Genomic DNA, 25655 nt, shown 5'->3' on the forward strand with positions numbered 1-25655 from the left:
GGCTTGGGGTCAGACACTCGTGGATTGCAGCCTTGCTCCATGGGCCAAGCGGGACCTTATTCCCATTTCCCTCTAGAATGGGGCTAATATCTCAGGTGCTAATGGTTAAATGAGATGTATATAATACCAAGTATGCAGATAAAATATCCTGAGAATCCTAAGTGCAAATCAGAACATTCTGCTCCCCTCTGGACTTCCCTTAGCATGTTTCACATACCTCCAAAATAGCACCTATATACCGCTTACTTAGTTACAGATCTCTAAATGAAGCCAAGCGTGCTCTGAGGCTTAGGTATTTCAGTTTCCTGTACTTGAAACATATTAAATGTCAGTAAATGATTGAACAAAAGGATTATGAATTAAGAGGATGTGGGCAGTTGTTTTAGCAGAAACTCCTACCCGTCAACTGCTACTGAAGGAAGTTCTGTTGGGACCTGGTTTCTGAGTCACATGGAGGGGGAAACGGGCTCTGGAGGCAGACTTACTGGGTGAGTCCAGGCAAGTGACACCCCCCCTCCGCCGCGCCCGCCATGAGCCTCGTTTTCAGCTGTAAAATAAGGTTAATAAAGCTTAAACAAAGGGATTATAATGATTGTGAGAAACCTCCCCACCCAGTGTGTTGGGCCTGCAGTAGGTCCTCAGTATTAGCTAGTATTCCTCAGAAACAGGCTTCGTAAGCGTAGCTGCTACACCTTCTTGGGTTTTCCGTGTTAATTCTGTTCAATAAAGGCATGTCATTAACTGCTGAGTTGTGATTCTAGTTTTATTCTACCATGTCATAAATTTACAAACGACACGTCCTAATTTTTGGCTCCGGAAAAAAATAAAAGGTTGCAGTTTACTCTGATGTGAGAATCAAGTTGGTTTGCTCTTTCTATCTATCTCTCATGTTTTGTTGCTGGGCACGCTGAAAACAGGGTCACTCAGAAAGACCCTTATTGACAAATTAAGACCAGTCGTGATTCCCTGGAGACCATCGTTTATTTTTGGTAAATGCCATCAATGAATATACACACAGTATCATTCCTACAAAAGTCTATAGCATGTAAGTCTTAAAAACAGGTGACAGTTGAAAAAAATTAACTATTTTCAGTTCCTTGAATAATTTAATGTTCTGTCCCCTTAAGGCTGTGAGACCTTAAGGTATCCGGGCCTGGTTACGTCCCAGCAATAATAAAGGGCCTGTTCTATAATGTATGCCAAATACACAGCAAAATTCAGAAATCCCAAGTGCTTCTTCACTTCAACATACTTGGCTTCTCTCCTTTGTAAAAGGGGTTTGATTTTCCGTGTAACAAATGACTTAAAGTAAGGTGCTTAAAAAGTCCACACTGAGTCTCAAATAGTGAACAAACACTTCAGAAATGCCCTCTGAGCCTCAGTTTCCCCTTCTGTAAAATGAAGGAGTTGGGTTCGAGTTAGTATCGCAGACAAGACCATACCATGGATGGGTAGACTAATTTGCTACCACAAACCCCAGCAGGGAGGAGGGTGAGGGGAAGAGAGCTGCAAATGTGAATGTGGAAGTGGGGCGGGGTGGCGGACCAGGATCAAAGCGGCTGGAAAACTGGCCTTCAGGAGTTCAGTGTCAGCTCTGAACCTTCAAGTCTCAAAAGTATGTCTTTGTCTTTTGATCTGATGATTTGGTCTAATATGATTGTCTCATTCATTCCAGTGTATGTACTTGCTGTAGATTTATGTACAGAATTAAATACCCCATTTATTAATTTATAAACCGTAATAAAACCAGTCAGTCATTTCCCCTCGCCAGCAGATCTTGCATTGGAAAAGGGAAACAAATTAATATACAAATTTTAGCAACATCAGAAATTTCATTAAACCTGAAAAGACATGTAAATTCATTTTGGAGTTCAATTATCTGTCCAAAGAATCAGTTACTATAATCACAAAGATAACTACTGTAATATCTTTGTGGTGCAAAATTATCCCCATTTGTTGCTATTCCCCAGTGAGAAAAGTTCAGCTACGGACCATAGAGCCTCTGGTGGAGGCACTCAGCAAGCTCTTTTCCCAGATCCCCTTTGGGATTTCTCCTTCCCGTTTTACACAGCAACTGTCTCAAAACTTGGGACCAAAGTAATTATAAAGCAAATGAACGGCACAGGGACCCGAGGCCGGTGGTGCATAAACTCAGGCCAGAAGGGGACCAGGTGACCACTCCAGGAACAGCCCATTCATAAGCTGACAAAGTAACAAAAACCAGGAGTCAATCATAAGCTATGGTACTTCCTCTGACGGGAAAATGCCTCACTCACCAGGAGGTAAAGGTGACCCACTGTCCCATCTGCTGCTCCCTCCAAGTGCCTATTCAAGAGGTAGGCACGGTGCTGAAGGAGGAAGGCAGACGTCACCGAAGACCCCACCAGCAGAGCCAGTGGTCCTCTCTGTGAGGGCAGGGTCCTCTTGTGATGCTGGGGAAGTTGGAGACCCTCACCTGAACCTCGGCACATGGGCTACCTGCTGGGGCCATGTAATTTTCCTGATTTGATTTATCCAAACCCAAACCACAGCTTGGTGCTCACCCCTTCTCCCCTTCACCAGGACATGATTCAGATCCTAACGCAAACACCACCAGATCAGGTCATGGAATCAAAGTGCTGTGGTCTTGTCTATTACACAACCTACTGAGATGATGTGCTTGATTCACTCAGCCTTCAGCAGCTGGGGCCATTAGAGAGGAGCTCGAAAACGCTTCATCGCTTCCTACTAAGGCTGAAATGTATCAAGACAGGCATCACCAGTAGGGAGCTTTTCTTGTTTTTAAACATTTTAAGAACAAAAAGGGTTTTCAATCCATAAGCCAGCCCTCCCTCATGCGTCCCCCCTACAGGGGACCAAGGCATAAATACAACTACAAAATATTCCCTAGAAAAATGCAAGATCCTCATGAAATGAACATCTCCCCACCAAACATCCTACTAAGTCATCACAGAAGTGGTGAAGACTCATCAGACAAGACAAAACGAGTATTACAGAAATAGAGCTCGAAACACTGACATGATTTCCTAATGCTCCTTCTGACAGCCGCGCAGTCACTTCCTCCTCGCTATCCCCAGAGAGGAGAGCCACCCTGCTCCTCTGGCAAGGGAAGCGAGGGCACAGGAGTGCAACTGCCCTACCTCTGGGTCTGGATACACACCAGCTCTGACGTGCAGGTCAGAGAAGTAGGCTCCAAGAATTCAAGGCTAATTGCAGGAGCTTTTCTCTTTGGGACATTTGCCAGTAACTGCAAATGGCCATGGGGTTGACCGGAAACTTTGTTCTGGTCCATCTTTGTTGTCGGAGATGCTTTTGAGAAACTGGCGCTCCTCTGCTCCATGCCTGCCTCAGCCCGTCGACCTATCCGAGCAGCGGAATGAAAGAGGCTAGTCTGTCGCTCTCAAGCACCACCCTACAAGTCCCTTCCTTGGCGCCCAGGAAACCCTCTGGCCTGTCGGAGGTCTGCATCCACAGCGATCCGGCCTTTCCGGAGAGTTATCTGGAAATATTATCTGGAAAGCAGAACAGGAACTCTCAAATACATGACTTGGGGAATAAGTCCACAAAGAAAGGTAAAAACCTGGCCAAGATCGCCATACCAACACAGCCCTCAGATGACAGACTCCAGGAAGAAAGGGCCTGGAACACCGGAGCTCGAGGGCAGTGGTCCTTACCACGGGGCAACGTCCTGCGGCCGCCAGGGGCCTGGGAAGCCTGGGGTCTGCTGATGGTTATGCACCGTCCCCTCGGCTGGGTTGTACATTCACTGGTTGTCAGAAGTTTCTGGTACTGCTAGGGAGTGGGGGGAAGGAGTCACACAATGGTACCGCCCTGCCCTCTAGACTACACGTCATAACGGTTCAAACTGTAGGAATTTGGGTAGCTCTGCCGGCTGTACTGGAAGTGATCTGTCAAGATGTTGTTGCGACCATACTGATAGTCCTCGTGCTGGGGAAAGAGGATGCCATTGTGGGGTTTTTCCAGGGGGCTCCGATGGTGTTCCTTACTGCTCAGGTCCCCCGTGGTGACTGGGAGGAGGTGCTTCCGGGCTTGCTGATTGGCATCGTACTTGGTCTGCAAGGTCAAGAGAGCAGTGAGACAGTTGGCTCCTTCCCTGGGGCCCGTGCACAGGGCAGAGGCGAGCAACTGGCAGCTGAGCAGCCCTTCGAGACCCACTGAAGCATTGACCCAGGCAGGCCTCAGGCATGGCTGGCCCTCCCTGTTAGCCACCCGTGTCTTTGCACTGGACCAAACAGAGCCTTCTCGAGACAGTGAAATCCCTGACAAAGCCTCCATGGACCCAAGAGCCACGAGCCACGGCTGGAGTATGACATGGGAAAAGGAAGGCCAGGCCGGGTAGGGCCACATCACCATAAACCAGTCTGTAACAAAGCTGGAGCTGTGGCCCCAGCCTCTTAGCTCCTGCTGAGGTCCCTTTCTTCTCCCCCCACCACCTCTTGGTCCCTCCCTGGGCCTCGAGGGGACAGCCTCCCCCACGCCAGACTCACTTTGTTGTACAGAAAGACCCCCAGGATGGCTGTCATCATGCCTAGGACATTGGTGCTGGTGACTGGGTTTTGCAGCATGATCAGGGACACCGTGATGACCATGATTCTCTTGGTGGCATTGGCGACAGAGTAGCTCAGAGGGCTGATGAGGTTGAGGATGCTGAAGGCGATGACATTCTGGGCGAAGTTACAGAAGCCGCTGACAGCCAGGAGCAGAAGCGTCCAGGGCCACTGGGACACATAGGTCTGTAGAGACAGGGAAGCAAGAACAGCGCTGGGGTCACATGCCGGCCCTGGCAGAGGTGGTACAGGGGCGCAGAGGGGCTGACTGGGGTCAGTGCCGGTGGGGAGCAGACCCAGCTGTGTGATGGTTAGTAACCGGTGCTTGATCCGCAAAACCTCTGACGGCCATGACACGGCACGCGTGGCACAATGCCGATGACCGCTTCATTCCTCCTGAGGATGAGGAGGCTCAAGAGGCGAAGGCAGGGGGCCCAAAGTGGGTAGAGCATGATGTGAACTGAAGCTTCCCTTGTCCCTAACAGCGAGGACTGGGAGCTCTGGGGTTAGCAGAGCAAGGTCTGCTTACTGGACGCTGTCTCAGTCCAGTCGAGCTGCTAGAACAAAATACCACAGCGGGGGCGGGGGGCACTTATAAACAATAGATATTTATTTCTCACAGTTCTGGAAGCTGGGAAGTCCAAGATCAAGGAGACTCAGTGTCTGGTGTGAGCTTCCCGGTTCATAGGCAGGGTCCGCTCACTGTGCCTTCTGTGGTGGAAGGGGTGAGAGAGCTCACTGGGGTCTCCTTTTATAAGGACACTAGTCCTCTTTGACGAGGGCTCCACCCTTAGGGCCTCCCAAAGGCCCCACCTGCTAATACCATCATCAACATAGAAATTTGGGCGGGGGGAGAAACAAAAACATTCTGGAGCAGACATAATGCCTTCTTACAAGATGGGGAGGCCCTGGGGAGGCAGTCCCAGGGGGAGTATGCAAAGAACCTGGTAATACAAGAGCCCCGGGCTAGGGGCCAGAAGGCCTGGGTCTGCCCTGTCACTGGGACACCCCTCCCACCCCCACCCAAGCCACCTGACCTTTCAGATCACACTTTCTTCCCCTATGCAACAGAAGAGACTGAGCCCTGCTGAGCCCGCATAATGCTGCTGCTGGGAGGATCAAAAGGGATCTCTGCTGTGAAACTGCTTTAAAACAACCCCAACCCAAACGCCAGGAGATGTTATCAAAACTTTAGTAACCATCTGACCCTCACCGGAATGAAGCATTCAGATTAAGGGGGCCCAGAAGTTAAGAACCCACAACTAGCAGACATCCTAACCACAGAACACCCACCCCCCATCCCCCCGCCCAAGAGCCTGGGTTGATCCCAGAACAGGAAGGAGGCAACAGTCAGGTGGGTGCTGCCCTGGCCAGGCGGCCGGGGATGCCCAGCACTGAACGTTTATGGACATCTGTTCAGGGCTGGGTACCAGAAGGCATGCGGCACCACTCCCATGCCTCCCCAGCTCCCATAGTCCCACCTCACTACCAGTCCTGGGGAACCAAGAGGCTGCTTTAGGGCCGGGCTGCCAGGCCAGTGGAACGACCTCAGGAGACAGTACACCAGACACGGACAGCTCCAGCGTCTGTCCTAGTCTGGAGTGCTGGGACAATCCCCGTGGCCCTGCGCTCTGAGGACAGAGCAGCCTCAAGACCCGGTGTGGCTCAGTTGCGGGAGCAAAGCCACAGCTGCTCGGGAGCACCTGCTTTTTGCATCCCAATTCTCAGGCTGCATTGGTATTGGCCACAGGAGGACACAGCTGGGTCCCTTCAGAAAGGTGGCATTTAGTGGCCCTGCCAGGATGGGAGCTGGAAGTCTTCGAATGGCTGCCTGATCCCACCTCCGCCACCCTCTGAGACGGAAGGATCACCAAGTCCTCTCAGAGGAGAGCAAGATACACTTAGGTGACCTGCTCAAGGCCACCCTGACTTTTGTCCCTACTTGGGATAACAGCCTCTGTAAGGCACGTGAGCCCACCAGCATGCTTTTGTGGTGAGCTGGCCTGTCTTCTCAGTCTTTCCCTGAGGTGACCGGTATGGACTTGGAAGCTATTTTTACAAACCAGCAGCTTGCATAGATATCTATCTTTCAGAAGAGGAACCCAGCCAATCCAGCTTTTTTTTTTTTTTTTAAATTGACTTGGAATAAAGTTGTGTTTCTTCCTCACAATGCATAATTCCATGTGTTTTAACACATGCACTGATTCACGCAGCCAGCACAATCAGGATTCAGAACCGCTCCGTAGTCACCCCAAAACATTCCCCCAGCCTTCTTTGTATGAATCCACTCCCCCAATCCAAGCAACTACTGATGTGTTCTCCTTCACTCTAGTTTTGTCTTTTTTTTATTCCATTCTATTCTATTTTAGTAGGCTCCACGCCCAGTGTGGAGCTCAGTGCAGAGCTTGAGCAACCCTGAGATCAAACCTGAGCTGACATCGAGAGTCAGATGCTTAACCAACTGAGCCACCCAGGAGCCCCTAGGCTTGTCTTTTAGAGATTGGCCTACAAGTGAATTGATACAGAACGGAATCTTCTCGGATGGGCTTCTTTCACTCAGCAATAATGCCTCCGCCATCCATCCAAGTTGTCATAAGGAATATAGCTGATGACTTCTTTTTATTGCCAAGTAATGTTCCATTGTATGAATGTACTACAGTTGGGTTTTTTGTTGTTGTTGTTTTGTTTTGTTTTCCACTCACTTGTTGAAGGACACTTGGGTTGTGTCCAGTTTTTGGTGGTCATGAGGCCATGCGTAGAGTTGTTATGAACATTTGTGTATAGGCTTTTGTGGGAACCTGAGTTTCACTTTTCTAAAATTAACACCCAGAAGTGAGATTGCTGGGTCATACAGGTAAGTGTGTTTAACTTCAGAAGAAACTCCCAAATGTTTTCTAGAGTGGTTGTACCATTTTGTATTCGCTCCAACAATATATAAGAATTCTAGCTGTGCCTTATCCTTAACATGATATTGTATTTTTTTTTTACTGTAGCCATTCTTTTTTTTTTTTTTAGATTCTTATTTATTTGACAGAGAGAGACACAGCGAGAGAGGGAACACAAGCAGGGGGAGTGGGAGAGGGAGAAGCAGGCTTCCCGCAGAGCAGGGAGCCCGATGCGGGGCTCGATCCCAGGACCCTGGAATCACGACCTGAGCCGAAGGCAGACGCCCAACGACTGAGCCACCCAGGCGCCCCTGTAGCCATTCTAATAGGTATGAAGTGGTACCTCATCATGCTTTTGTTCCTTCTAGTGACTAATGATGTTGAACATATTTCACTTGCCTATTTATATACCACCTGGACAAAGTGGGAAAAAAGTCTGTTTAAGTCTTTTGCCCCTTTTTAAGTAAGTTGTTTTCTTACTACTGAGTTTTGAGAATTCTTTACATACTCAGAACGCAAGTCCTCTATCATTTGTAAATATTTTCTCCCTGTTGGTAGCCTGTCTTTCCTTTCACTTAGTAGTGTCTTCACAGACCAAAAGTTTTAAATTTTGATGAAACTCCATTTACCAATTTTTTCTTTATGGACTTTGCTTTTGGTATAATGTTTAAGAACTAATTCCAAGTCATAAAGATCTTTTTTTTTTTTTTAAGATTTTATTTATTTATTTGTCAGAGAGAGAGCACAAGCAGCGGGGAGCAGCAGGCAGAGGGAGAAGCAGGCTCCCCGCTGAGCAAGGAGCCCGAGGCGGGACTCAATCCCAGGAACCTGGGATCATGACTTGAACCGAAGGCAGACGCCCAACTGACTGAGCCACCCAGGCGTCCCTCTCCTGTTTTTTTGTTTGTTTTTTTCCTAAAGGTTATTATTTTAGCTCTTTAAAAAAATTTTTTTAAGTAGGCTCCACACCCAGCGTGGAGCCCACTGTGGGGCTTGAACTCACAACCCTGCAGATCAAGACCTGAGCTGAGATCCAGAGTCGGATGCTCAACCTACTGAGCCATCCAGGCGACCCTATCATGTTTGCTCTTACATTTAAGTCTAGAATGCACTATGAGTTAAGTTTTGTATAATGTGTGAGGTCTAAGTCAGGCTCAGATTTTTGCATATCGATGTCTAATTGTTCTAACACCGTTTGTTAAAGAGACTTACCCTTTCTCCTTTGATTGCCTTTGAACCTCTGTCAAAAATCAATTATGCAGATTTGTGTATGTTTAGTTGCACACAATTCTGCTCCACTGATTTCTGTGTCTCTCCCTTCACCAGTATCTGTTCCTTTATGCTAAGTCTTAAAATTAAGTAATGTGATTCCTCCAAGTTTATTCTTTCTCAGACTTATTACGACTGTTCCAGTTTGCTTGTCTATGTAAATTTTCCAATCAGCTTTTCTATGTTAAAAAAATGTAATATGTATCTATCCACACACACACACACACACACACACACACACACGCAGAGGCATACCTTGGCGATATTGCAGGTTTGGTTCCAGACCACTGCAATAAAGGAAATATTGCAATAAAGCAAGTCAAGTGAATTTTTTTGTTTCTCAGTGCATATTTGAGTTATGCTTACACTATACTGTCGTCCATTAAATGCACAATAGCATTATGTCTTAAAAAATGTGCACGCCTTAATTAAATCTACAGAACTTTATTACTCAAAAATGATAACCATCATCTGAGCTTTCAGTGAGTCATAATCACTGATCACCATGACAAATACAATAATAATTAAGAAGTTTGAAAGGTTTGCGAGAATTACTAAAACACAACACAGAGACACAAAGTAAGCAAATGGTGTTGGAAAAAACGGCACCAATAGATTTCTTTGATGCAGGGTTGGCACAAACCTTCAATTTGTAAAAAAATGTAGTATCTGTGAAGTGTGATAAAGCTAAGCACAATAAAACAAAGTATGCCTGTATAGACTACCATATCTCAATTTTTTTCATCACCTTTTCCAAGGAAAAAAGTTAAATTCAAGCAATTATTTGTAATTAAATTAATGCTAGAGAATAAGATTTTGTTGGTTAGAGAAAATTTTATTTCTTCCTTTCAAATCTATTTCCTTTATTTCTTTTTCTTGTCCTATTGCACTGGCCAGGATGGCAAGTATAATGTGGAATAGGCATATTGAGAGTGAACATCCTGAACTTATTCCTGAATTTAGCAGTAAAGCCTCCAGTCTTTCATCATTATGATGTTAGCTATAAATACCTTTGATTAGGTTGAAAGAGTTTCCTTCTATTTCTAGTTTGTTGACTTTTTTTTCATGAATGTTGGATTTTGTTGAATGCCTTTTCTGCATCAGTTGATATATGTGATTTTTCTGTTAGACTGTTACAGATTACATTGACTTTCAAATATTGAATTAGCCTTGCATTCTTGATTTAAGTCCCATTTTGTCGTAGTGTATTATGCTTTTTATACATTGCTAGTATTTTAATTTTATTTTATTTTAAGATTTTATTTAGTTATTTGACAGAGAGAGACACAGTGAGAGCTGGAACACAAGCAGGGGGAGTGGGAGAGGGAGAAGCAGGCTTCCCGCCGAGCAGGGAGCCCAATGCAGAGCTTGATCCCAGGACCCTGGGATCATGACCTGAGCCAAAGGCAGACGCTTAATGACTGAGCCACCCAGGTGCCCCACTAGTATTTTGTTAATGACTTTTGCCTCATTGACTGTGAGGAATACTGGTTTGTTGTATGGCCCAAAGTGTTCCCTTGTCTTCTGTTTTCTTTTTCTTTTAAGTAGGTTGTTTTTTTTTTTTTAAGATTTTATTTTTTTGACAGAGAGAGAGGGAACACAAGCAGGGGGAGTGGGAGAAGGAGAAGCAGGCTTCCCGTGGAGCAGGGAGCCTGATGTGGGCTTGATCCCAGAACACTGGGATCATGACTCCAGCAGGTGACTGAGCCACCCAGGTGCCCCTCATCTTCTGTTTTCTAGAGGAGACTGTACAGAATTGGTATTTATTTTTCCTTAAGTGTTTGGTAGAATTTGCCAGTAAAACCATCTAGGCCTGATGATTTCTTTTTAGAAGGTTTTAAACTATGAATTCCATTTCCTTAATAGCTATGGGACTGCTTAGGTTTATCTATTTCATCTTGGGTGGGTGAGTTTTGGTAGTCTGTGGTTTATGAAGAATTGGTCTGTTTCATCTATGTTGTTGAATTTATGTATTTAGAGTGGTCAGTAGTGTTCTCATCATTTTAATGTCTGTGAAGTCTATAGTGATATTCCCTCTCTCACTCCTGATATTTGTAATGTCTTCTTCTCCTTCTCCTCCTTTTTTTTTTTTTTTTTGGGTCAGTTTTGCCTCAGTTGAAAATATTTTATTTCCCTTGAAGCTTCCTCTTTGGCCCGTGGATTATTTAGAAATATGTTGCTTCATTTCCAAATGTTTGGAGATTTTCCTGTTACCTTTCTGTTATTGTGGCCTGAGTATATACTTAGTATGTTTTCGGATCTTTTGTTAAAGTTCGTTTTATGACACAGAACATGGTCTATCTTGGTGAATGTTCCATGAATACTGAAAAAAATGACTATTATGCTATTGTTGGTAGGATGTTCTATAAATGTCAGTGAAATAGATATCCAGTTGGTTGATGATATTCCGTTCTTTATTCTTGCTGATTTTTTATAATTCTGTTGGTTCTGGAGATTCTATATTGCTGGATATAAAATTATGTGTTAATAGTTTCAGTACTCTAAAAATGTTATTTCACCTCTTTCTGGTGTTCATGGTTTCTTTCTTTCTTTTTTTTTTAAAGATTTTATTTATTTATTTGACAGAGAGAGACGCAGTGAGAGAGAGAACACAAGCAGGGGGAGTGGGAAAGGGAGAAGCAGGCCTCCCGCGGAGCAGGGAGCCCGACACGGGGCTCGATCCCAGGACCCCGGGATCATGACCTGAGCCGAAGGCAGACGCTTAATGACTGAGCCACCCAGGCGCCTCTCTTTCTTTTTTTTTAATTAAAGATTTATTTATTTCAGAGAGAGAGCAAGCAAGCAGGGAGAGGGGCAGAGAGAGAGAATCCTGAAGCAGACTCCTCACTGAGTGCAGAGCCCAACACAGGACTCAGTCCTAGGACCCTGAGATCACGACCTGAGCCGAAACCAAGAATAGGCTGCCCAGCCTATTGTGCCATCCAGGTGCCCCTGGTGTTCATGGTTTCTAATGAGAAATCCACAGTCATTCAAACTGCTGTTCTCCTATAACTAATGCATCATTTTTCTCTGACTGCTTCCAGATTTTTTGCTCGTTTGTGTTTTAATCTTTTTTCTCTCTGTGGGTCAAACTGGATAATTTCTCTTGATCTATCTTCAAGTTATTGACTTTCCTCTGTCATCTCCATTCTCCTATTGAGTCCATCCAGTGACTTTTTGTTACTGTTTCTAAATTTACAAAATTTCCATTTGTTTCTATTTTTCATTCTTCCCATTTGTTTCAAGAGTATTCACCTTTACCTCTTTTTTAAAAAAAGTTTTTTAAAGATTTTTATTTATTTGAGAGAGAGTGAGAGCAATCACGAGTAAGGGTAAGGGTAGAGAGAGAAGCAGACTCAATCCCAGGACCCTGGGATCATGACATGAGCCGAAGGCAGACGCTTAACCAACTGAGCCACCCATGCGCCCTCACCCTTACCTCTTGGGACAATATTATAATCGTTGCTTTCAAGTCTTTGTTCAATAATTCCAACATCTGTGTCATTTAAGTGTTGGCATCTGTTATCTTCTCCTACAAGACTTGAAATATTCACAGTTCTTCATATGCCAAGTAATTTTGGATTATACCCTGGACATTTAGAATATTATGTTGTAAGACTGTAGCTCTTAATTTAAATCCTTTAGGGAATGTTGATATTTTGTTGTAGTAGACTCAGTTGGGTTTAGACTACAAGCTTGACCAGCCTTCTGTGGGTTGGGGTTCCACTGTGAGTTCTGTTTTCAAAGACTTTCTGGTGGTATGTGGCTCCATCCTGAGTGTGCACTACCCAGTGGTTAGTCTAGGTTCGTGGCAGTAGTCTACCCCATAGTTCAGTTTCAAAGACTTTGGTATGCTATTAGGATGAGATCCTCATATGTGCAGCCCACGGGTGAGCCTAGGACTTTAGGATGTTTTCTGAGGTCACTTTCCCAAGTTCCTCCCTCTCCATGAGTACCTCGGTACCTGCCATTTCTTAGAGTTCTCCTTTTCAGTCCTCTAATCAGAGAGCTGGGGCTTAATTACCCCCCTCTGCTGTGTCCTTCCTACAACTGCACCTCCACTTGGGACCAAGCAGTGGGCGGATAAAAAGAGAAAAATACTCAGTGGGGACTAATCCCACTCTCTGACCGTAGAGGGAGGTTGGCCTCACTCAGCATCTCAGATGCTGTGGGACCCTGCTGCCACCAGCACCACAGCATTGCCAGGGGCCTGGGACACAAGAGAACCAAGAAACAAAAATTACAGAAATCCCCAACAGGGCATTTCCCCTATTCTGAGTGTCAGGAATCCCCTTTCCCATTCCCTGATCCAGAAGGAGAGGGCTTCTGGCTCTGTCTCACCCAGTGCCCACTTCTGCATTTCGGGCTGCGTCAAGTCCAGGTGGGACACACAGGAGGCAAAAGAGAGGCAAACTGACTGCTGACTCAGCACCACTCCGAAATCTTGTCTTCAACCCCAGCCTGTCCGCTGCCCTTTACTTTCCCGTTCTCAAATAGCTGCTTTACTCATCCTGTCCAAGCTTTAAAACCGGGCCACCTGCTCAGAGTCTAGCGATCCCCGCCCAGCTTCAGCCAGGCCGTCAGCAGAGGGGCTGCCTGTGTGGAGGAACTACCCACTGGAGCCTCTGATTCTTGGTAATGTGGCGCATCATCCTCTAGGAGATGCTCTCCTATCTGACCCTTCCCCCTACCACTATAAAGCACAGGACTGGGAGAGTTTAGCTAAATCACCTGGCATCTGTGTGGGAGACATGGGGCAGAGAGGAGGAGCCCAGAGAGATGGGCACCCTGCCTTCAGACTGCAGCACTGTCAAACAGTGCATGCTCCTACGGCTACTATTACAGCGTAGAAGGGCCCCATGAAGGTAAAAAGTATCTATGGCCTCAAGAAAGGGAACAGGTTACTAAAGGTATTCCAAATAAGGTAATCACTAGAATAAAACTAAAAAATGTCCTAAATACAAATAAAAACAAAGTGCCCAGAGCACACCCTGTAGGTACGTATTTGTGTGCATGTATTCATATAGACACCAAGGAGCTGTAACATAGGATGGAATAAGAGAATTGACACCAAAACTATCAGCAATATTCTGCAGTCAATAAAAAGAATGGGAAAGACCTAAATATAAATATGTTAATAGGGAGTGATCCCCTGAAAATGTCTGAGGGAAAATAGCAAGGTGCTCTTTTCTATCTAAAAAGTTACTTTTTGTGTAAGCAGCAGAAAGGTAGGAATATATACAGATTTGCTTACACTTGCCAAAAAAAACACTGAAACCAAGAGCATAAAAATGACTACCTATCGGGGAGGGACAAGAAAGGGGGGAGGTGACAGGGACTGAAGCCAGACTTTGACAAACTTTCTCATATCATCTGGCTTTGAAATATAAAGGTCTGATAAATTCGGTGTGGAAAAGAAAAGCAATGCCTAAAAATGGAAAATAAATGGAATGAAAAGAACCCAACTGGGCAAGTTGGTGATACAGGCACACTGTGAAAACAATTATTTCCGTTGCCCTTAGAACAGAGCATTCCAGGGGCGCCTGGGTGGCACAGTCATTGAAGCATCCAACTCTGGATTTCAACTCGGGTCATGATCTCAGGGTCCTGGGACCGAGCCCCGAGTCAGGCTCCGCTGGGCTCAGCGTGGAGTCGGCCTGGGATTCTCCGTCTCCCTCTGCCCCTCCCCCTGCTCGTGCTCTCTACCTTCCTCCAAAATTTAAAAAAAAAAAGAGAACACAGTATTCCAATTGTACATCTTTAGTGGAACATGTCATAAGGACAAATAGAGCAGCAAAGAAACCTTAAACTTCTCTCAGTATCCTACCCGCACTTGTCCCATGGGGATTCTCACTCTGCAGTGATTATGCGTGTGTTCAGTAGAATCCCGTACATGAATAGTTGGGGTAGGATAAACAAAGAACGAATGTGGCAAGGAACCAAGTGTACCAGAGAAGATATAAATTTAAAAATCACAGCAGTTGTAAGTCCTGTAATGTTAAACTGGCATTGGAATGAATTGGTGTGAACTCTCCCCTCTGCCCCAATAGGACTTTCCTAGCTTGTCACCGCAAAGACCCAGAAGCAAGGCCAACCCCACAGCGGTGAGCACACACGGCGCTCAGGCTGTGTCTCCGGACAGCACTCTCTATTACAAGCAACCCGAGTTTCTGAAAGAGTGGATGACTACAGGTCTGGGACAGGAGAGGCGCAAGATAAGAAAGAACATCCTGCTGGACCAAAAGCTACCGAAGGCTGACCTGTGCTGTCGAAAAGACAGGGAGCCAATGGGAAGGACGCCATTGACCTGGACAGGATAATTTGAATATGAAAAGAGTAAGATATGCAACTGACACAGGAGTCCACAATGATATTGGGAAAAAAAAAAATAGAAGGACCCTCCTTCACCCTTCCCCCCCCACAAACCAACCCCCCCCCCAACAACTCACTAGTTAACATTTGCAGTAAGCTAGAACTTCTCTCTGAAAATTGGTAATTGAAAAAAAAAGAGAAGCACTGAACTTTCATATACTTCAAGGTAACAAATGAGTCCTGGTCGATGCTGGAAAGTTCTTTGCAGAAAACTTACAGTTGATCAATACAGAAAGGAAGCAAGAACAGAGCCAGTCTCCCCAACTGGAGCCTGGAGATAATGTGCACTACGCCTACAGGTGGTGCTGAGGATTGAAGACGGAAGTCAAGAACTCCATCAGGCCTCACTGAGCCCTGATATACATTTACTCCCCTCTCTAACTCAGGCTTGGAAAAAACACACGCACCTTCTCCTCATCACTGTCACACTGCGTGTGAGTTTCTAGTGCGTTGTCTGGAGGCTGGCCCTGCAGGTGGTGGGAAGATTCTCTTTCCTGTGCTCGGAGAGCCAAGGATCCCTCCACAGTAACGGGAGTATGGGCAGAGAGGACACCGAGAAAGGGATCCAGCAACGCAAGCGCAGTGTGGACAAGTCGAAGTGAGACCTGAACCAGACTGTCAGGACAGGAGTCGCCCACGCTGGCATTTCTCAGCAGCTGTCAACACCTGAGACCTAGCCTGCTGGAGGAGGAAATGCAAAGGAAGCCGACTTCCTTGACTGCATGAGAAATGAGTCATGACAAAGCTGAGTGTTAAAGGGCTGGCTGCGAGGGGCCCCAGATGTCCCAAAGTCAACACAGGTGTAACTCCCCGACAAAGCAACCAGTCTGGAACTAATCAAGACAAGGGTGTGTTCACCGCACTGGCCAACTCACCAGGTCGCTGCTGACTAGGAAAGCTGAAAGGTCCACCAGGACCCACGTGGGGATCATAAAGAAGACAGCGTGGCAGCCCAAGATGTTCAGGAGCCGGAGATGGTGGATCCGTGAATCTCTCAATACCTAAAGAAAGAAAAACCTTCTTAACGGCCAGTTGAAACTCTTAAGTGGCAAGAAGGGCTCCAGTTATCCAGGTCCCAAACACAGTGACTGTACATGAGCCCTGACGTCCGATCTTGACCACCAAACCTACAAGTGCACCTGCAATGAGACAAAAATGCCCCAGACAAATAATGAAGGACTGAGAAATGAAAAAACCCAGCAACACTCAGTCCTGGTGAAGCTGCAGTGAAAGAGGCACTCTGAAATCCCGCTGGTTTACGTCTACATTGGCATACAGCTGTTCGAGAATACAACCAGGCCAAGTGTATCAGGAGCCGTAAGTATCTCATACACTCCGACCCAAGAACGGTAAGCCTATGTAGGGAAATAACCTGACAGACAGGAAAACATTATGCACAGAGATGTTCATTACTGCATTACTTATTTTTTTTTTTTTGAAAGATTTTATTTATTTGAGAGACAGGGTGAGAGAGAGAAAAGGAGGAGTGGGAGGGGCAGAGAGAGAGGGAGAAGCAGACTTCCCACGGAGCGGGGAGCCCAGATGCGGGGCTCGATCCCAGGACTCGGGGATCATGACCCGAGCCGAAGGCAGACGCTTCACCGACTGAGCCACCCAGGCGCCCGCCCCCCTACGCCCCGTTACTGCATTACGTATGAGGAAGAGTTGGAAACAGTCTGCACTGCAGTAGGGAAACTGACTGCATTGACTGTGGTGTCAGAAAAAGAGTGTGTATTACAGGATTTAGAGGAGTATTTTTTAAAGATATGGGAGAATGTTATAAATAGTAAATGAACAAAGCAAAATTTTGAAATGTATAATATTACAACTCTAGAAACTGTGCGAAAAAGACCCCTAGCATTAATAGCAGTTCTCTTTAAGGGACACTACTATGACTTTACTCAGCACGGGACCACCTGGGCAGGGGGCCGGTCTCTACTATTACTCATCTCCTGCACCCACTCTGGTGCCTGAAAACACAGTAGATGCTCAGGAAGTTTTCTGATTTTGGGGGGAGGGGGGCCTTTCTCTATTTTTTCACACTGAGCATATGCTAATTTTATAATAGGAAACAAACTCTTGAAAAAAATGAAACAACAAATACAAAACCAGTAGAAGGGCACCAGGATTTTTTTCTTGTTCCAACACCACAGAAATCCCTATTGACCACTCTCTCATCCGTGCCACCCCCCAATCAGACATTTCCCAGATGGTGCCCAAATACCTTTTTGGAGAAAATATTCTGAAGCGAGAAGCACAGTGTGGCAGCGAGGGCACTGATGAGCCCCCACATGTCGAAGGACAGCTCGGTGACGGTGGCCAGCAGGACGCCGCTGATGATGGGGATGAGTGACAGGTACACCTGCGGGAGGAGGGCAGGAGGGGCTGAGGGCCGGAGTTGAGCCAGGCTGCCCGACACAGATGCGTGGAGGAAAGCCTCGGCTGTTCTCCCCTCCCTCAGCAAAGGGACCCCACCTACCCCCTGGTCAACAGTGTTAGCTGTGGCAGCGATGCTGGAGGGGCGCAGGGGGTGGGGCAGACGGGGCAGAGTCCCTGGGGGCAGGGCTGTGTCACTGTGCGCAGCCCCACTCCCTTCACAGTCACTTCTCAGGGCCACAAACGGGGGCTGGCCCGAACAGCTCCATCCAGCTGCTGCCACCAACACACCAAAGTCTAAAACCCCGATCGTCCGAGAGGCTGGCCAGGGCCGGTCTCTTCCAACAGGCAGTTACCCTTGGCTGGGACACTCCCTGTATGCCTTTTCTGGCTAGAGGCCTCCTTCCCCTCTCAGGTCTCAGTTCACAGACCAGGAGAACTTTCATCTCTCCCCGCAAGACCCCATCAGGTCCCTGTGCTGTGTGTTCTGGGGCGGTGTTCTCCACCCACTAAAAGGGCCCATCTGCGTCCCTGTGCTCTTTTAGAGCAGGTCCTTGTTCACTGCTCTGTCCTGTGACGGTGCACTGGCTGAAGGAAGAGTGAGTGCCGTGATAAGAGGCTTTCTAGAAGGTCCAAGCTTTCCAAGGCCTAGTGTATGCAATGGTTCCTGAGCTCGGGCAGCTAAATGGCTCCAAACTTCCAGAGAAATAGGATCCATTTTTGACATCTAGCTTTTCTGACTCCCAGCTCACCCTCCTCCTACAAAGGACACTTGAAAGCACTGCAGAAATTTTAGGAGGGGTTGGCGAGGCTTCTCATCCAACCCTGGAGGAAAAAGCAAGGGCTCTGGACTGGAGAGGGGGCGCTCAATTCTAGCTCCCCCACTACTGGCTGTGGGCCTCAGGCACTTGACTTACCCCTTATGTCCCATTTCTTGTGCTGAGATCAAGAATGACAATTACCTACCTGCCTTATCTGTCTCATAGGGTGGGTCCATACATATTCTGCCTTTATCATTAGTCTTTGCCTAGGCCATTCCTCAGTCCCTCCTCACTAAGGTGCCAGCTCCTTGCCCAAGCTGGGTACAATGTTCTATACAATGGGGAAACCTGATAAACATGATGTGATATCGAGTGATGAAGCTGCACACCTCCGGGGCAACTCCGACCCAGGGAGACAAGTCACACCTGACATCGCCCTGAGGGTGGGCTACAGAGCACACCCAGGTCTTGCAGAGAAAAAGACAGACTGAAACCAAAAATCAGCCAGAGGTGGCCCAATTTCCATAAGCCGATCCAGGGCAACGCCACTCTGGGTTACATAAAATACAGGATGCCAGAAACCAACCACGTAAAAAAGAAGTGCTCTGTCCAGCATGAAATGGATTCCAGCTGGGACAACAGCAGTCCCACTTCCACTTAAGGACACGGAGCAAGGCTGTCTCTGGCTGAAGCCACAGCTTCTCTCGCCCCAAGCCAGGAAATACCCTGGCTTGGCATCTTGAACAGACTCTGGATTGTGCCCAAAGCATCTTCCTTATGCAGTCCTAGGCTCTGAGCGTTGCTTTTACTTCCATTCCCAGACACAATTCCTGGTGGTTTTTATTTCGAAGACTTTGCTGGATTTTGCCAAAATCAGACTATTTTGACTGGCAATCTCACTTCTGACCCCAAAAGTCCCCAACCTGACCGCTGTCACTTGCAAAGAAGTGAAACTTTGTCAGAGTTCCAGCAAGGCGTCAGATGTTCTATCCCTAGTCCCCCTGGAGGGGCACGTGGTGCCTGGTCATGATGGGACCAAGTCATTGCCTATCAGCAACCACACGTAGGGAATCAAAACATGAAGGCAAGTTGGACCTGAGAGGGACAGGAGCGTACCTGAGACCACAGACCAGAAGCAACTCAGGGACACACACCAGTGCCTCCAAAGCGATTACAGAACATTAGCAGTAAAAGGCCACCAGAAGCCTCTAAGCTGACTTCCTGATTTGAGAGGAAGCCAGGAGCCTGGACCACGTCACCAGCTGGGCACCAGCCAGGAAGCCCTTGGGGCCCCCACCTGCCCAGAACCCTCCTGGGTTACCTTGGTGCTCTGCTTCTCCTTCATGATGATCCGGGACAGGAGAACCACCCAGATGGGCATGGTGGCCTTGACTGCAAAGAGAGGCAAGGGGCTCTCAGGGAGCCGCCCCAGTCCCCGAACCCACCCTGGGACCCTGTCCCAACTCCACTAGTGCGATGGGAGGGCTTGGCAGCCCTTCCATCCTCCTCAGCCCTTCTGCGGGGCTTCCCCCCAACCCAACAGTTGTGATTCGCCCTGCTCAGCTCCCAGCCCTCTTTTTCAGCCACTTCCCTCCCCAAAACCCTTGTGCGAGTCCCCGCCCCCCCCGCTAAAAGCCTTGTTGGCCCCCAGCGCCTTCCTGACAGAAGTTGACTTCTCAGGCCGTCGGGCTGCAACCCGGCCAGCGTACTCCTATCCAAGCGCCGAAATCCCGGGTGGCGCGTCCGGGCCGCCGCCCCCCAGGCCGGCCGCGACACCCACCGGTGTGCGCGTAGGACACTGGCACCTTCCAGATGCTGACGTGCGCTGACACGGACGCGAAGTACTTGCCGAACGCGAGTGGCAGCACGTAGCGCGGGTAGAAGCGCGGCGGCAGCAGCGGGCCGGGAGACGGATGCGGCCCGGGCCCAGGGCCCGAGACTGGGGGCGCGGGGGGCACGCGCCAGGCGCGCAGCAGCGGCGGGAGCCCCGCGCACAGCGCCAGGATGTGGCACAGAGACACGGTCACGGGGAACGGGAAGGCGCTCAGAATCACCTTGTTGACCACGTTACCACCCGCGCTCAGCGCGTACCACAGCAGGCACAGCGCTGCCACCCGCGCGCCCTCGCGCGCCCCGCCGCCGCCGCCCGCCGCTCCCGGGCCCCCCGCGCCCGCACCCACCGCCGCCGCCGCCGCCATCCTGCCCGAGCGGCCACCTCTTCCCGCCCGTCCGACGGCCCGACGCCGGGCGGGGGCGGGGCCGAGTAGGGGCGGGCACGCTGGCCAACGCCGCTCCCCATTGGTCGCTGCTGCCTCGCGTCACCGCCTCGCGCCGGCCGACGCGCTCGCCACCACGTAGCGGGCGCAGGCCCCGCCCCTCTGGTGGATTTCCGGCCGGGGCGGTGCCTATCGCGGAAGCGGAAGGTGGGGAAGCGAAGACTTGCCTAGCGGGGTTTCCCCGGCGGAGGGTTGGCCTGGAGGACCCTGGAGCCGCGGCTCGAGCTGAGTGGGCAGAAGTGCAAAGGCCCTGTCTCGTCGGCGTGTGTGAGCGGGCCATCGAGCTCGGGAGTCAGACCTCGATTCCCACGCTACATCGGCGTTCTCCAACCATACTCCCGATGGGCGGGCGACGGCGGACACCAAGGATAAAAGACCAGACCTTTTCGGAAAAGAAACCAAATTGTGAAGAGCTTTCCATAGGCTAAATTTTTTCTGCAAAAACACGGAAGGGACTTCCATGGCCGGACTCCAACAGAAGGGCTAGCCCGGAGCGCCCGGTCTCTGGGGGCTTGTTCTGGGAACCACTGCGACGTGTACTGTGCGGTAGGTGTATGACCATCTCCATTTCACAGACGGACAGACCGAAGCCCAGAGAAGGGAGGCGACTTGGCTTAGGTCCCCTGGCCAATTCGGGAGCCGTGGCCATGGTAGCCTACTCCCGCACCTGTCTCCAGGGCTCTTGCAGGCGGGAGAGGTTGCCGGGCCCTGACTGCTGATGCCCAAGGCCAGGATAGAGCAGCCCCAGACCCCAGCTGAGGAAGACAAGATGGTGTTTTCAGCGAGATGGTTTTATACTAAAGGACTTTGATTTGTTCCAAAAATCATGTACGGACAACTTCTGGGGGGAAGGGGTGGGGGTTAAGATGCCCTTTTACAATGTCTTTACTTGGCAAATTAGAAAGTGGCAACCCACTGATTTCAAAAATGTGGGAGGGAAATCTTAATTTTGTGTTCTCAAAAGCAGGCAGTATCTTTATGCTGGGGCTTACTGGATACTTAGACGCAGAAGTGGTCCTTCAGGTGGGGGCAGGGAGCAGGGACCTGTCCTAAAGTCCGGGTCTGAGAAAAAGAGATGCTCATAAGATGCCAACCTGTATCCTAGTATATTCCAGCTGTGCTTACGACCCTTTGTCACAGAGTAAGTCACTTCCTGGGGACACCCACACAGCAGCAGGGCTGGCCCACATTACAGGCACAGTGGATTTAGGAAAGTAATTAGTTATTCCATAGCACAAAGGGTTCTACTGACATGCTCCCCCCCCCGCTTTTTTTTTTTGGCTTAAGCTCTGTTTAACTTACCCTCACAGCTCTGGAGTAAGCACTTTCATCTCCCAGATAGAGACATGTGTATGAGTGAAGTGATTATCTTAGAGCCATACAGCTCATAGATGGCAGGTCCAGAGTCCAACCTCAGCCTGTCCTCAAAGCCACTTCATCCACTGCCCTTATCTTAGGGTGGGTGTGTCTTGCACGAACACCACGTCAGAAATCCCTGCTGCTTCTGAAATTGTGGTTCTGGGCTGACTCAATGGTTCTGGACCCCCTGGTTCGCCCCATGGGACTGTCCCTTTTTTTTTTTAAGATTTTATTATATTTGTCAGAGAGCGAGCGAGCGAGCGCGAGAGCACACAAGCAGAGGGTGTGCCAGGCAGAGGGAGAAGCAGACGCGGGACTCGATCCCAGGACCCTGGGATGGTGACCTGAGCTGAAGGCAGACGCTTAACCAACTGAGCCACCCAGGTGTCCTAGGACTGTCCCTCTTAAGGGGTAGCTGCTTCCTCATCTGTGAAATGAAGTAGGTACATCCAACATGACCTATTCTGGACTGAAAAATTTTGAAAACCATAGTCTTCGCTGACGGTTTCAGGGGTGAGGGAGAAGGAAGTATTATCACTTTTATAGTCAAGGCAGAAAGTTATTTTTTAAAAACAGCACCTATCAGATACTGAGACAGCCCCAGGCCTGCATGGGGAGCTAGCAGCCTGGGGCCAGAGCCAAGGGGTGCAGTGCCAGGCGTGGCTCTGGGCCATGCCCTGTAAAAGCTAGATACTTTGTGGGGTAAAACCAGGTTACCAAGACTTGGGACATGGAACCCCCTTGGAGGGCTTCTTTCTCTGGGGCAGATGGGGTAACGTTCCTTCATGTGGACCTTCAGTCTCTGTCACCCAAAGCTAGTAGGTGACCCCGGAGGCGGAAGAGGCAACATGGCCCTGAATGAGTGAAAGGCAGGTGGAGGTCAGTTTTCATGCAGAACACTAATAGGCTGGCTTGGCCACTTTGCCCTGCCCACCTCCCTGCAGACCGGCAATGGAGCCCAAACCTCAGACACGAAAGGCTGATTATGACTGTAAGGGACCAAATTAGTAACGATTCTGAGACTGGTTTGTGCAAATGGTTTTTTTTTTTTTTTTATTTCCACATTTATATCACAAGGTGTCCACTTACTGGACCAAATAGCAAAGTTGCTCCCTTCTGCGTCTTGAGAACACAGAAGTCTAGGTACTGTACATTCACTAAGGCTCCTTGTTTTTGCAGATCGCGTTTATGACAAATAACCATAAGGCAAACGAATCTAAAGGAATGGTTATGAGTGTTTCCAGCGTACAGACAGGTCTCCTCTTGCCCAACAATACAGCTTACACACCAGTAGCACCCGCGGTTACTTTTGTGTTTTTTTGGGAGGGGACTCTAGAAAGGTGAGATTTTCAAGATATGCGCAGGAAGGAGAGGGGGAAACTTTGAAAAGGGAGAAAGGAAAATTATTTGGCTGGTAGTCAATGGAAGAGGGGGATAAAATAAACTAGAAAACTTAGATTTTTGCAGCATTTTTTTCAAAACTGGGTTTTAACCGAAACCAGATGAGAACGTGTGGATGCCCACGGAGCGCAGGGCGTACTGGCTGGCCAGCCGGGGTGCGCGCAGAGGCCGCAGTGTGGGCACAGCCCCTGCCTCAGACACTCAGGGCCAAATTTAAACAAGGAAAATGCAGAGAGATGAACTGCGTGCTTCTGTTGCTGTTTAAAGGTAACCTCTCCCCCAGGTTGTCTGTGCCTGCCTGCCACTGAGGTCCCAGCTCACGGGTGCTGGGAAATGTCCGCACCTCTTCCGGGGTGGGGAACTAACGCTTTTTATAGCTGGTTTGCTATAGAGTTCTGAACTCACTGTGCCGGCCTTCCTTCCACACGGTCCTTCCTTTGCAATTTTGTTAGTAAACTGGTAGCAGCATTTCACAAAAGAAGGAGAATTTTGAGGGAAGAGCACGGAGAGGCCTCGAGACTCCCGCCCCCTCCCTCCCGGGCCGGGCCGGGCTCCCCGGATTCCCAACCGCCGGAGGCTGCCCACCTGCCATGCCAACTGCAAGGTGGGAATGCACTTAGAGGCCGACAGGCTGCTCAGTCCAAGCAGACATAAGGCAGAATGTTCAACCGCCCGTCGTCCCCATGCGGGTCGAGCGATATGCACTGCGTCCAGTCATACCAGTTACCCTGTGTGTCCTGACACCCGTTCACCCCTGGCCACTGGTGGGCCTGGATTCTGTCCAGGTCGTCCTGCGTGACCTCGCGGTTCAGCCCCGGGAGGTCCGAGGGCGCGCTGTGAGGCACCAGCACGTGCGGCTTCCGGGCCCCGCGCCGGGTGCTCTCCTCCTGCTTCAGGTACTCAGACATGAAGTGGTGAGCCCCTGGGGTCTGGGCGCCTGACGACGAGAGCAGGCTGCTCTGCCGGCTCAGGTAGGACTGGATGATCTCGTTGCGCGACAGCTCCTTCCAGTTCGTCTGTTCAAAAGGGCTCTGCACGCTGGCCTTGGCCTCGGGCTTGTCCAGCTCTGTCCTGGGCTGCTCTGTGTGCACGGGGCTATCAGCCCGCACTGGCTCTTTCTGGGTCAGAGGTTTGATCTGTCTGGTCATGGGGTCAAAGGTGAGCTTCCGCTCTTTTAACCGGACGGGCTTGACACCCGCCTCCGCCACCTGCCCATCCAAGTTCACCGTGTAGTCACGAGGCCGGTACCTCTTCTTCTTTTTGCTGTCCGAGCCACCAGACGAGGCGGCGTCGCTGTCCGCCTTGGAGGAGTCCGGGGAAAAGCCCGCCCGGGGAAGGAGGGGCTCGGCCGGGGGCAGCCCCCCCTTGCAGCCCTGCCCTGCCAGCCGCTGGTGGCCCTCAGGCTGCTCCAGCCAGCGCACCGGGCTCTCGGCACTGGGCAGCAGCTCGAGCCGCCTGACGGGTGGTGTGGACGGCCGAGCCGGGGGAAGCGGCGATGGCACCTGCGTGGCCTCAAGCGCCTGGGGCCGTGGAGAGGGGCTGGCCAGGGAGCCCTTGGGGGTGTACGGGCTCCGCTGCCGGGCAAAGGAGCCCTCGTGCCGTGAGTTCCGGGGACTGAGAGAGCAGCGAGGCGGCCCCTTGGGGTGGGGGGGCCCCGGAGTCTCGTCCACCCGGTCCAGCTGCTGTAGCACCGCAGCCTTTGTCTGCAAGCAGGGGCCCGGGGGCTTGCCCAGGCCCGGGGAGCTGGTGTGCGGCCGCACAGCATTCACGGGAATCTTGCCGCTGTGCTTGTCGCTGTCGCCGTGCTCCAGGCGGCTGCCCTCGGGGCCCACGTGCCCGCTGCCGTCCAGGGCGCCAGGGAAGCTCTCGGGGCTCCCGCCGATCCCGTTGGTGGGGAGGGGGGATGAGTTGGGTACCAGGGAGTCATGGCTGGCTTTGGAGACCTTGGGAGGTGGCCCAGGGTGGCCGAGGTCACGCTGATCTCCCCGGCGCTTGCGGCTACCCAGCCTGTCCAGCCGCTGTCCAGGCAGCCTCTGGATGTCATTGCGGTTCTTCAGCTCATGGATGCTCTTGGGCGCGCCGGCCGCTCCCCCCTCCGGCCGGCAGTTGTGAGCGCCCCCGTTGGCAGAGCCGGTGCTGCCCGCCAGCCCTCGCAGCGCCGCCTCATTCTGGTGCACGGGCTCGATGAGCTTCTGCCAGCTGCGCAGCAGCTTCTTGGCCCGCTTGGCGAGCTCCTCGTTCTTCGTTTTCTTGCGGACGTCGTTGATGAGCTTCCCAAGTCGAGTTTCCTACAACCAGAGAGAGATGATGACGTGCTTTTGGGACAGCAAGTCCCCCATGAAAAGGGAGCTGAGAACCCCTGGTCTTTGGATTAATCCCACTGCCCCT

At 49.9% G+C, this 25655-nt stretch overlaps 2 protein-coding genes and 1 long non-coding RNA gene across 6 annotated transcripts in view; 1 reads left to right on the plus strand and 2 right to left on the minus strand.

The window, feature by feature from the left end:
• Positions 1-25655, plus strand: part of LOC115937673 (uncharacterized) — a 29808-nt gene that overhangs the window by 3151 nt on the left and 1002 nt on the right. The window contains exons 2-4 of one of the 3 annotated variants that reach the window (XR_014143764.1): positions 14773-16411; positions 17293-21053; positions 22112-23156. This is a non-coding gene — a long non-coding RNA (uncharacterized LOC115937673). Of the gene's footprint in view, positions 1-14772; positions 16412-17292; positions 21054-22111; positions 23157-25655 lie in introns of those variants that run through there. The other 2 variants (XR_014143766.1, XR_014143767.1) reach the window with 2 other exon arrangements.
• Positions 963-20467, minus strand: SLC35E1 (solute carrier family 35 member E1). Its single transcript, XM_081814915.1, has 6 exons — positions 20012-20467; positions 19553-19623; positions 17319-17456; positions 15970-16095; positions 4509-4754; positions 963-4074 (listed from the first exon to the last, which is right to left on the minus strand). Exons 1-6 carry the CDS (start codon positions 20427-20429, stop codon positions 3844-3846), a joined length of 1230 nt encoding a protein of 409 aa, XP_081671041.1. The 5' UTR covers positions 20430-20467; the 3' UTR covers positions 963-3843.
• Positions 22893-25655, minus strand: part of MED26 (mediator complex subunit 26) — a 53717-nt gene continuing 50954 nt past the window's right edge. For both annotated transcript variants that reach the window (XM_006749036.3, XM_031020152.2), the window contains one exon: positions 22893-25555. In XM_006749036.3, coding sequence (XP_006749099.1) covers positions 23903-25555 — 1653 coding nt within the window. In that variant the 3' untranslated portion in view covers positions 22893-23902. The remainder of the gene's footprint in view (positions 25556-25655) is intronic.

This window comes from Leptonychotes weddellii, chromosome 1 (genome assembly GCF_054177405.1).
Source record: "Leptonychotes weddellii isolate Sample4059 chromosome 1, ASM5417740v2, whole genome shotgun sequence".
NCBI lineage: Eukaryota > Metazoa > Chordata > Mammalia > Carnivora > Phocidae > Leptonychotes > Leptonychotes weddellii.